This window comes from Rhinichthys klamathensis, unplaced genomic scaffold (assembly GCF_029890125.1).
Source record: "Rhinichthys klamathensis goyatoka isolate OS25496 unplaced genomic scaffold, OSU_Roscu_1.1 h1tg000135l_1, whole genome shotgun sequence".
NCBI lineage: Eukaryota > Metazoa > Chordata > Actinopteri > Cypriniformes > Leuciscidae > Rhinichthys > Rhinichthys klamathensis.
In genome coordinates, this window is record NW_026606670.1 from 572,553 (window position 1) to 584,828 (window position 12,276).

The 12,276-nt window shown below is 39.4% G+C and overlaps 1 protein-coding gene across 5 annotated transcripts in view; it reads left to right on the plus strand.

The window, feature by feature from the left end:
- kat6b (K(lysine) acetyltransferase 6B) overlaps positions 1–12,276 on the plus strand; it is a 47,315-nt gene that overhangs the window by 25,363 nt on the left and 9,676 nt on the right. For 4 of the 5 annotated variants that reach the window (XM_056257099.1, XM_056257097.1, XM_056257100.1 and 1 more), the window contains exons 3-10: positions 2,644–2,752; positions 6,103–6,218; positions 6,403–6,484; positions 9,086–9,218; positions 9,734–10,632; positions 11,282–11,403; positions 11,565–11,665; positions 11,835–11,976. In XM_056257099.1, the coding sequence (XP_056113074.1) occupies positions 2,644–2,752; positions 6,103–6,218; positions 6,403–6,484; positions 9,086–9,218; positions 9,734–10,632; positions 11,282–11,403; positions 11,565–11,665; positions 11,835–11,976 (1,704 nt within the window). The remainder of the gene's footprint in view (positions 1–2,643; positions 2,753–6,102; positions 6,219–6,402; positions 6,485–9,085; positions 9,219–9,733; positions 10,633–11,281; positions 11,404–11,564; positions 11,666–11,834; positions 11,977–12,276) is intronic. The other variant, XM_056257101.1, reaches the window with a different exon arrangement.

A 12,276-nucleotide genomic window follows, 5' to 3' on the forward strand; every position in this document is an offset into this window, starting at 1 on the left:
AATAATAATAATAATTGTTTTGGTCCGGACCAAAGCAAGTGAACTATCGGACTTTCCTGGTGTGAATACACCCTTAGAAGTGTTTAAGAACTCTTTTTTTTTCGTACAACAGCAGCACTCATCTTGTTTGTTTATTAGCGGATGTGGATGAACAGTCGTAAACCGGAAACTGATATGCCGACTTCTGACAATAGCGGAAGTTCGTCACTACGCTTGTGCACGTAGCCTATTGGCTGCTGCCTTTTTGAATGCTTTTACACAATGTAATCTGTACAGTAGTCAAATGCAGCACACATCCTAAATTTAAAAGAGGCATTTTGGTTTAATTTCCTCTGTGGTATCATGTCTGGTGGATTCTGCATCTGGGTTAGTATCTGACCTCCAGAGATATTGGATATCTGACCATACTGCACTATTGCCAGAATGTACTAGGGTTGTTGCAATAACATTTCCGGAAACAATATCCCTTTTAATTATATTATGCTCACATAGGCAGCATTTATTTGATCAAAAGTACAGTTAAAAACTGTAATATTGTGAAATTACAAATTTAAAAATAACTTAATTTATTGTTAATATTATTTTATTTTACATTTAATTTAATTTGATTTAATTTTAACAACGAAATTAACAGTGTCAGTGTCACCACTATTAGGTTGCACTGCAATGCCAAAATCAACAGCTGCCTGTGAGTCAGACAGCACTCTATCAATTTGAGTCTGTGGTACACTGCAGAAAGGCTAGTTTAGTTCTTACCAGTATCTTTATTTTAGTATTGGTACTTGGTACTGAAGTACGTCTGACATCCCTAGAATGTACTTCACAATGTGCCTTTTCGTTTGGTATTGAGTGATTTGAGATTGATTTAAATCGTGTTTGTCTCTGGCCTCTGCCAGGAGCTGCTTTATGTCTGGCACTGTGTATCTGTCCTCCATAATCACATGCTTAATAACTAGCCGACTCCCTGGGTTTGTAACCACCTGTCTAGTTTGACATTCAATATTCAAACAAAGCTAATCAAAACACCTGCCAAATCTTTTATCTTCCAATCTGTACTCATTTTCTATGCCACTCATGTGTCTTGTTTAATAATAGTTGTACTGTGTTTCAAATCTTAGATCTTGGTATGTGGACATAAAATATTATTTAAGGCACTTCATTGCTTAAAGCTGTTCACATTAGGGCTGTCGCAGTAACCGCAATATTAGAATACAGCGATACTGACAATTTGACAAGCCAACCGCAGAACCAACCACCACAACTGCGATGTTCCGTGTTGTTGTTTTTTCATAAGGCTATGCCCTTGTTTTACACTTCATGCATGTGTAGGCTATTGAATGTTACACAAGTTAATAATGAGAAGAACGTTTTTTTTTTTTTTTTTTTTTTTGGCAATTGGCTTTTTTTAATTTAAGACGTGTACAGTTGTGATTTGTACAGACGCTCCGTAGATTTGCATTAAACAAGCCTAAAGAGACAGTGAGTGAGAGAGAAAGAGATCGATTGAGCGTGTGCGATTTACCTGCATCTGTTCTCTGTCAAGTAATATATTCGTGAAAAAACAACAACATTTGCCATGTCCGAAGAATGTGAAATCTTTGTCATAGCATCCTGTCAACATTTCCCATGAATGGCATCAGCGTTGAATTGAATGTCAGCGCATTGAATCAATGCCATTTGGTCTCTATGAAGTCGTGACGCATTGCTGTTCGGTTGAGCCTTGTAAATTGGAGCTCAAAGTAAAAAAAAAAAAAAATCATCAGCTTGTTTCATTAATGAATGAATCAGCATTTTTGAACGTATTAGTTGAATAAACGGTTTAATGACTCACTTGAAGACAGTCTCTTGCTTCCACCTAGTTTGACTTAACAATGTAACTTGCACTGACAGCCTGTCCTGAATGTGCAGATATCAGCAGTTTTAGAAAGCCTCTAGTCTAGTCCGATTCGATGGTCGGAACTAACAGTTCTACATGCAACAATAGCACAACAAGCTTATTGTCAGGTTTATTTTCTGTTATGTGAACCCTTATTTTGTCATTCTTTTCTGTTTCCTTTAGTGCCTGTTTTCCTGCTCTGTTTAGTTTTGATGTCACTGGTTACTGATTTTGTTTCTTTAGTTACGTATTAGTTTCACATGTCTAGTTTACTTTCCTTTCTACCCCTGTTTATATAGCCACGTGTTTCAGTTGTTCTTGGTCAGATCTTGTATTGTGTGGTTTGCATTCTCCTGTATGTTCATTCAGAGTGTTTGGATTATTAATAAAACCTGTATTGTTTTTGAATCTCCTTCGTCTTCGTGCCAGCTGATCACATTGTAAAACTTTTTTCTTTTTTTTTAATGGCGATATCGCGTATCGCAATATTGAGCCACTCAAAATCTCTGCAAGTGGAAATTCCTTCACCGCGACAGCCGTAGCTCACATGGTGTGTTAGGGGGTTTAGCTTGAGTACATCTTTAGTGTTTTATCTTGTCAAACATGTAGACTTTGTAAACTTTGTAAACCATACTTTTTTGGGTATGTTTTCTATCTGAGGATTAAAAAAAGAAAGAAAAGTTGCATCATTGTTGGCAGTTTTATTTAAATTAAAAGTCTACATCAATTAAAAACATGCTCTTTTACTCTTATTTTTTTCACTCTAGCCACGTGCTGACCCCATACCCATATGCAGCTTCTGTTTGGGCACAAAGGAGTCCAATCGAGACAAGAGGCCAGAGGAATTGCTGTCCTGTGCTGACTGTGGGAGCAGTGGTAAGACCAGTGTTTGAACTCTCTGACTGAGCCATGCCTATAGATGGCTAGTGTATTATCTGAAAGTCTGTTAAATGTAACTTGCTTTTGGGCATTTGGCAAAGAATTTTATTGATTGAAGTGTGACTCAGGGTCCGTCTCAATCAGCTCCCTAGTTTAGTAGTCAGGGACCTGATCAAGGAGGTGGTCATTTTAAGGGCTGTCTCAATGACAAAATTCTTCCAGTGTGCTGAAACATTTTCTCCCTGAAAAGTCCCACAATGCACAGTGAAAACCAGGGAGCATCGATGCTCACTGTTTCCTTAACTGAAGTTCTGAAGAGCAAAACATAAATCACGTGACGGTGAGCCAACTCACTACACGGAATGACACACAATTTTTTTTAATGCAAATCATTAGCATATTTAATTTTGTTTCAGCATAAACGCATCTAGCCAATGAACATATAGCTAACATTTATAATTTATTTACAATTGAATTGTTGCATGTATATGTAACAAAGTATTTATCATAATGTACTTTAAAAGACATTTTTTAAAAATAATGTCAAAAAGAGATCAGATCTACAGTTGTTCATAAATACCAGTAGTGATGTTGTACAATGAGGACGTTGTCATGTCGCTGGAAATAGAATCCTCATTGAATCTGCGATCTACTGGTTCATGACCTAATAAGCTAGGGAGCTGATTGAGACGCACCCTCAGACTTCGTAACTAACCAGTTAGCTGTAACCAAACCAGATATTTTCTTTGAATATTTGCTCATATTTGTGGGAGTGATGGGACAAGTAGTTCATGATTTATGAAATTGTATTTCAACCATCGGGATTGTCAGTTGATAACTCATAATCATGTGATTCAATCAATTCCAGAAGTGAGAGAGTCAGAGATAGTGATGCACCAAAATGAAAGTTCTGGGCCAAAACAGAAAGTGTAAATTCTGGACCACTGAGATCAAAACAAAAACCGTTGTAACTTGTTTGAGATTCTACTTTTTCTGTGTGGAAAATGGATCATAGTTCCATCAAAATAACAGAAGGACATATACAAGAGATGATGACAATTAACCAACTATCGATTAATGGTTGATGATTTAATAATAATTAAAAACCTATCGATGACCCATTAAGCTAGGTCATCATTAGAGTGCAAAAGTTTTGAGTTGCATGCAGCTCATGCGCAAAACACGTGCAGCAGATACACAAAGAATAATGAAGCGAGCGCACTTTTATTTAGAAACATAATTAAACAAGGGTCCAAAAAACCCTCCAAACAAGTGATTTTACTGAACCTAAGAACTACTTGCATGTGTAAACGCCACAATAAAAATACATGGAACAAACAAGTAACAAAATCCTAGTTGATGAGTGATGATCTTCCAGCACTGTTTGCTGTGCGCTCCTATTCTATTCATGGTAAATCAAGACCTGTCAATCTGAGCGTTCAAACCAATCCAAGCGCGCTCCAGCTGTGGAATTGAAATGTCTATCTATTATGTACAATGATTTTGCAAATCAAATTTTCATGTAAAGCAGTTATTTTTTCACGCTATGAAAATAGAGCACTTCTAATGTCAGCAAATTTAAAAGCACTTGTAAAGTGATGGTCATATTCCCTATTCACTGTAAATCCAAGCTTCTAAGCTTTAAAAAGACACCTATTTTGTGTTGGTTGACCATGTGGTTAAGTAACGTGATAACTTGGTAGCGCCGTGCTTAGTTAATGAATAATCGTTTGATTTATCATTTACTTTAAACAATGTCTGTACCCTACAGTATATTACATGAGATGTTGGTTAGTCTGTTTGCATGGGGCAGGCAAGTGCATGTGTATAGTCTAAGAACAAGAAATGCTTTTTATTAAAGATCCAAAAGAAAACCGCAAACATTGTGCATGCACAATTAGGAAAGGCAAATCTGAACTGAATTTGCAATTGTGTCTGAGTTTTGTCCGCATTAAGCTTTCGGAGTCTTGTGAGATTGATGCACAGCATTGTTTGTTGTCCACCTGCATTTCTCTGCATGCATCTCATCTCGCATCAGAGCAGTGCACGTCTCATCAACTATACCGGCAAGATATCATCTTCATCAGCTAGTGTTTACATTAAATGTGTTTAAACCTGGATAATTTTACATGCACAGTACTTTTTCTCCATGTCTAAATTTCTGTTGTCCAATCTGCTTAATTTGCAGTTCATATTTTCGGGCTAGATTTAGCCTGTTAAAAAATCTTGACCTAATTTTTTCTTTTTTTTTTAATGGTTCACTCGTAAAATTGAAAAAAAATAAAAAAAAGGGCTACTACACTAGTAGAACCCTCTAGTGTTAAATCCTTCTAGGAGGGGAAACTAGTGGTGATCGTGATAGTTGATAAATGCACCCTGGCGAAGGCTTCCTAAGGTCTCCATGATAGCATCCCCATCCATCCATACCACATGAAAGCTTATATGTAAGTGTTTTTAGTGAGGGTGATCTTGTTTGGGATTATTGGCATTGGGCTGTATGTTTATGAAATGTGGTAAAATAACTCAAGATGCTCGGAGGATAGAGTGAATTTTACAAAAAAATTGTCTATTTTGTAGAAGTATTGGCAGAAGGGTTTTACACCATCACAGATGGATTCATGCTGAAAGGTGTAGTTTATAAGATGTTTTTTTCCCTCACTTCATGTTCGCTTGCTTGTTTCTTTTACTCTAATTTATTTATTTTTTCCCTCCTCCAGACAGAATTGCCATGTTCCTGTTAAATTACCTTCTATTATGTCGTAATTTGTTTTGAACAGTGATTTTGAAATGCCACAAGGAATTGTTCTCCCAGTGACATTTTTATGGCTGAGTTTGACTTAACAACGCAGAGGTGGTTTTCATTAAGTGTTCATGAAAGTATAGAAAATGCTCTCCCACTGTAAACCGCAGCTGGTTCGCAGCCCTCAGGGACAGGAGTGCATGCTTTTACATGACTATAACGGATCGACTGCCATTACGGTGTACCCGCGTACCATTTCTGCCTCGTTAAGAACAAATTATCTTTAATTAGCTGCTCAGAAGTGTTTGATAATACAGTGCTTTTAGACATCGATTTTGGAAAGTCTTCACGCATGGCTCTTCGCATTGTTGATGCCACGTGTAAATATTTAACTGATCCACGGTCGGGGAATCTTTCATTTGCTTCTTTTTGATGTTCTCTCTCTGCTTGATTAAGTCTCTGTTAACATTTATCCTGTAATGTTTCAGCAAGGGCTTTTGTGTTTCCTGCCAAAGTTAAAGGATTAGGTAATGTCGCTCTTTTAATTGAGCATGTTTGAAGACTCTCTCTAAAGCCTGTTTGTTTTATTCCACATTTCTCCTCAAAGGCCATCCATCATGCCTGAAGTTCTCCACTGATTTGACTGCAAATGTCAAGGCCCTGCGCTGGCAATGCATCGAATGCAAAACATGCAGTTCCTGTCAGATTCAGGGGAAGAATGCTGTAAGTTCTTTTTCAAATGCACTGATGGCCTTGGCCCAGTTCCTGCTGACATCTTTTATAGTGTCAGAGTGCTGCTTGTGTTCTGACACTTACTGCAGGATGTTGTTTACTTGTGTAGTGTATATTGCGTCTTATGTTTGCGTGTCTGACATGTTTCTCTGTGTGTGTGCGCATGTGGATTCAGGACGAGATGCTCTTCTGTGACTCCTGTGACAGGGGTTTCCATATGGAGTGTTGTGACCCACCGCTCTCCAGAATGCCAAAAGGTACATTAGGCCTCTGTTTGCCTCTGTGGATTTTTCCATTCTCAAGGTGAAGCCGTTTAAATGTGCCATTACACAAAGGCTTCTGGTTACATAATCGTAAGATGATATGTACCTTGCGTCCTGCACTATTTAGATTCTCCTCTCTCTCTCTCTCTCTCTCTCTCTCTCTCTCTCTCTCTCTCTCTCTCTCTCTCTCTCTCTCTCTCTCTCTCTCTCTCTCTCTCTCTCTCTCTCTCTGTTAATGATTTTGCCTCTGGCTTGCAAATGACTGTGCTTGTCCTTTTCAGTTAATGGCAGTTTGTCTGAAATGGGCATGTAAGTGCCAAGATAAAAAGGGAGCAGCATCATAAAGTGTTTCAATAGAGCAGAACAGATTCATTTCACTTAATTTTACAAGAGCCTTCCGTGCTGAATGTCTGTAACTGCTGGAGGGAGGTGACATTCTGCCATTAAAAATCCCATCAAATTTCATTTAGGTTTTGTTATGGGTGAAAGAAAATGCTTTAACTAAAACATGTATGTCAGGGTGTCAATTTAACATGTTAATTTAGTTTGATTAATTATAACAAGAAATACACAATCAAAGTTGAGAGATGCTAACAGATTGGCGCCTGCTACAAGAACGCTTCCTGAGTGAACGGCCCTCTGTGTGATATTCTACCACAGACAGATTGACAAACTTATTTTTGTGGCTCCAAAATATATGCAGGTGGATTATAGTTCAGTGATACACATTTTCCAATGATATGGAAATAAAAAAAATAATAAATTGACTAAGATATTTTTTGTAATATCTTTTGATGATCTTTTTTTTTTTTTCAGAAAATGTGATCAGTTATCAGTGATTTAATTTAAATAGAAATTTGATACATTTTTAAATCATTGACTGGCCTCAAATAAATTTAAAGGGCTCATATAATGCCATTTTTGTACAAGCTAATATGATTCTTTAGGGTCTAAATTAAAAGTTTGTAATATACTTAATTAAAAATTCTCATTAGTATTGTAAGAAAACGCTTATTTTACTTGGTCAAAAACAGCTCTGTTTTCAGCACGCCGTTTCAGTGCATATGACTTTAAATGATAATGAGCTTTGCTCACCCCGCCTCTCTGTTCTGTGCGTACACCGTTTGTAACACAATAACACAATAACCATAACGCGTTGTTCAGTATAAACGTGGGATTATGAATTATATTGAGAACATCATACATAGAAAACATGCCGTAATGTACCCTGAGTGTAAACCTTAGACGCATTCATCGTGAAGCGTGCAGCTAGCGATTTGCAAAGATTAATATAAATATTAATATAAAGTTTAATAAAACGTTACACTCACTTCAGTTGTTCTGGAGGTTCAGCAGGAACACGAATAGCTGGTACCGATCCTTTTTTCATGAGCAGCTCCTTAGCAAAACCAGCTTTATACTGACGCTCGTTTATAAAGCAGTCTAGTGTGTGAAATGATTCGCGCAAACATGAAAGCATTGACGTTGCTCGTGGGGAATATTCCCTTCGAAAACAAACTCAGCCACTGCGTCTTCAGCGGTTCGGATTTAGGAACATTAAAATGACTGTGTTCGTTATTACACCCAAGAACAGAACACCACAATCGCTTAGACGCCATTCTGCTCATAGACAGTGCTCCAGCATATCAACAATGACCTCGCCGGTCCGCGCGGACTATGATTGACAGCTCGCTCACGAGCGAGGGCGGGTCTGTGTTGAAACGCTGCTGTCAATCAACAATCGTGGGAGGGGCGTCCGACCGTGTGACGTCACACGGTCGAACGGCTTGATTTGAGGCAGGGGAAAACATATAAGGAGATAAAAAAAAACACTGGATGGATTTTTATCATTTTATGATGGTTGTGTACAGGCACTGCCAACACACATTTCAGTACAATCAACTTGTAAAAGTGCATGTACCATTATATGACCCCTTTAATGAAAAATCTGTAAGAATGAGAATTAGTTGTCAAGAGAAGGCTATACATTGTTTTTCTCTTGTTTTCTCTGTATAACATTTGTCAGTATTTTCATTCATTCTTTTTATCTCATGTCAAGATCACAGGAATAGAGAAAATTAATAATGCTTGGCTTCTGTATCTTTATATATGTTCAATTCTATTTGGTTGCCACTATGAACTTGCTTTCTGTAGTTGTGATGCTTCTCACAAATCAGTGCTGCATATTTCCACAGTTCTATACTAAAAATCAAAGGACATGCAAATTGAACTTTAGTTATGTGAAATGTGACAAACAATCTAATCATTCAAATTGTTTATTTGATATCTACCTCTCTAAAGAGGATGTTGAAGGCTGAGGTCCTGTCAATAAAAAGCTCCCCACAAAACTTCAAAGACATTTATTCAGTGTTTCCTTGTTGGTCTGTTACCTGTAGAAAGCTTGTTTTTTCTTTGTTCTATTCCTTTTCTTCTAAAAATTGTGAAAATAAAGGGGAAAGCACAGTGGGTCATCTCTGCTCAGTACTACAAAGACATATCTGAAAAGTGTCACGGCTGCAGAAATGATGAACCATCCTTGAAATGCTTCTCTCTTTTGTTTCTCTCTCTCTCTTTTTTTCCCTGGACCTCCCCCAGGAATGTGGATCTGCCAAGTATGCAGGCCAAAGGAACAGGAGGGAAAACGGTTGCTACACAAGACAGCGGCCCAGATCAAAAGGCGATATGCAAAGCCAGGAAGGCCAAGAAAAAATCTAGCACATCCAACAATGTACGATAACTCATTTCATCTGTTTGGTTCCTTGTGCTGCAGGCTTAAGGTTACAGGTCTCACATCAGCATGTTGCCTAAACTGTAAATGCTCTTTTTGATGGCCTACTCTGATTTTTGTCCTTCACAACCTTGCCTTGAGAGTATATGTAGGTTTTCATACCCTCTCATCCACAAGGTTTAAAATTAGCATGGCTGCTACAATGTACTTTTAGCCTGGGGCATTCTTTGCAAGTTTAATTTTAACATATGGCCGTGTTGTGAAGCTCACTCAGAACGCTGTCAGTCAGACTGGGTGAGTCTGGGTCAGTAAGCTTTTAAATGTGCAAGACTTGAGGGATTACATCTCTCCTAAAGGCTTGATGAGCACTGATAGACACGGTGGAACGTGTTGTTGAAGCTGTGAAATCAGGCTCTCAAACCAAGGCTCAGGCTTAGTCACAGTCAAGATGTGCACACAGATTCTCATTCATTTGTGGCTCGTGTATTAAATGCCACTATCGTCTGTTTTCACAGGTCTGACAGTGGTGGTCCAGGATCCGTTGAGCTGTCTGAAAAAGCACGGCATGGTAGGGGTTCCATAAGCACTTTCTGTACCCCACCCTCATCAAGCACCTTTATACCCACCACAGACGGCAGGAGTCTCACTGACCCCCTCACATCCACACCCACCCTCACTACGTTGCCCCCATTCAACAAGAAAACCAAAGGTCTCATTGACGGGCTTTCCAAATTTTTCACCCCATCACCCTTGGGTCGCCGGTTGCGCGGTGAAGCGTCGGGCTCCTCGAATCAGCACAGGCAGAGGAAACGGGGCTATCGGAAACACCATGCCAGCGTGACGACGCCAGGTGTGCGGTTAAATGCCCCATCTAGTGTTCTCCTTACCCCGTCCCCTTCGCAAGGACACAGCCCCATCTCGCTGAACCCCACCCAGTCATCCTCGCCCTCCTCTGCCCACTCCCCCCACAGCTCCTCCTCCCAGTCTAGCGGCCCGTCCCTCAGTAGCCTCCCAGGCAACAACCAGCTGAAGGGACTATTTGATGGACTGTCTCACATCTTTACCACTCAGGGACAGTCCCGGCAAAAGGGACTCCCCAGCTACGCACCGCCCAAGCGAGCGCGCCGCTCCCAGGACGTTTCCACCTCACCCAAAACGTCCCTGCAGCTTCAAGGAAAAAAACCTGTCAAGGGTTTCGGTAGTAAATTAGCATGCCTATCCGGTTCGTCCTCGGGATGGGTGCCCAAGCGGGGCCGACCATTTAAGTCGGCACTCCATTTCAAACGAACTCCTTTCTTGAGAAAGCACAAGCTGCTAGGCAGGTTTAGGTTTAAGGCCTCCCCGCAGAGGGAGAACAACACACCAGGGAAGGGCAGATTGGCAGACGGAAGAGTTAAACCAGACCCAAACCATGGTAAGCACAGGGGCCTGAACCTCCGAACGGCTGACTAGCTTTGTCATCTTTAAACCGTTTTACTCATCTTCCTCATTTTTAGAAGCTCAGTAACATGGATTTTTCTTTTTCAACTAATACTGCATCTCTGCATTTTAGTTTTTAACCTTTTTCTTCAATAATTTATTAATTCTGAAGCCACTAAAGCCTTAGATTTCTGCTCTCTGCTCACGTCCTCATGCTGCTCACACCTGCCTCTCAAACCATAGTTATTAATGCTTTTTCCCTTTGGTAACAAGCACTTTAATGTAAAGTGTTTGCATTTCAAATGACCCTTGCTCCTGGTTTGGTTCCCTCTCAACCTCTGCACAAATGGAATATTTGTTTAGAGGTCACTGTTGCCTAGAAACAAACTGTGATGTGTGGTTAGAGGTTTGAGGTTAGTGTGTTGGCCAGCAATGTTGATATGAGCCTTTCCTATCAGCTGTCCTTTCCATGACTGTAGTGATTTGCATGCTAGCAGTTGTTATTTTGAATGCTGTGTTAAATCTAAGGTTAGTGCTTGTTTATATTAGCTTTGGGTTTTATAGCGTCAGCATCTTTTCAGTTGTTTTTTTTGTACTAAATTCTGCACACAAATTCTAAAGGTCTGTTTTCTGACCTCTCACAGCCTTTAATGCCGAGAGATGCTCAAGAAGGGAGCCACAGGAAGGAAGGATGATTTTACTCAATGACCATGTGGCTGAAGAGGATCTGAAAGTGTTCAGACACATCAAGGAGATCACAGCAAAGGTGAGGAGTGTGTCTATATTTACTAGGAAAGCATCACTATTGCTATTCCTCGTACTTTAGGTGACCACCCCGAACACCCTAGAGTAATAAAATTCTTTTAAATATTTCAAAGAAATTTATTTTTCTAACTTGTGATTTTTTATTTATTTATTTTTAAACAGAAAACTGTTGGTGATCAAGGACAATCCCCTCCTTTAATTGAATTTGGGAAGTATGAAATACAAACTTGGTATTCCTCACCATACCCTCCAGAATACTCAAGGTAAGTCTGAAATTTATTCCAAAACATTTTTTACAGCAATTTTTAAAATGTCTGCCAGATATAGCCTTAAGCAAATGTAAACTAGTATGTGATTTAGAGTTAGACTCCCTACTCTTGCAACTCATGCCACATTCTTCATGTTATAATTAATTGCTGCTCACCTTCTCAGATTACTGAAGCTTTATCTCTGCGAGTTCTGCTTAAAGTACATGAAAAGCCAGGACATTCTGCAGAGGCATTCAAAGAAATGTGGGTGGTTTCACCCTCCAGCTAATGAGATCTACAGGAAGGATAACCTCTCTGTGTTTGAGGTCAGTGCTGGCTTTTAAATCTTCATGCACAACTTCATTCGCATCCTAATTTCATCTCATCTGCATTTGCAATTAAAACAAGAGGGGTTATGTCCAGAGATTAAAGGCTATGAAGTGCCAAGCTTGTTGAAAGGCACATCTCAGCATCATGGATGAGAACTGGTCTTACATGATTTAATCATGTCAGATTAAGTCAGTTCTTCAAGGCCTTCATGTCTTGTTTTTTTCTAGTGAACAGGAAATGCATCTCTTAATCCTAGCAGACCTCTAAAAGTGTTAAAGACCTTCAGTTGCAGAATG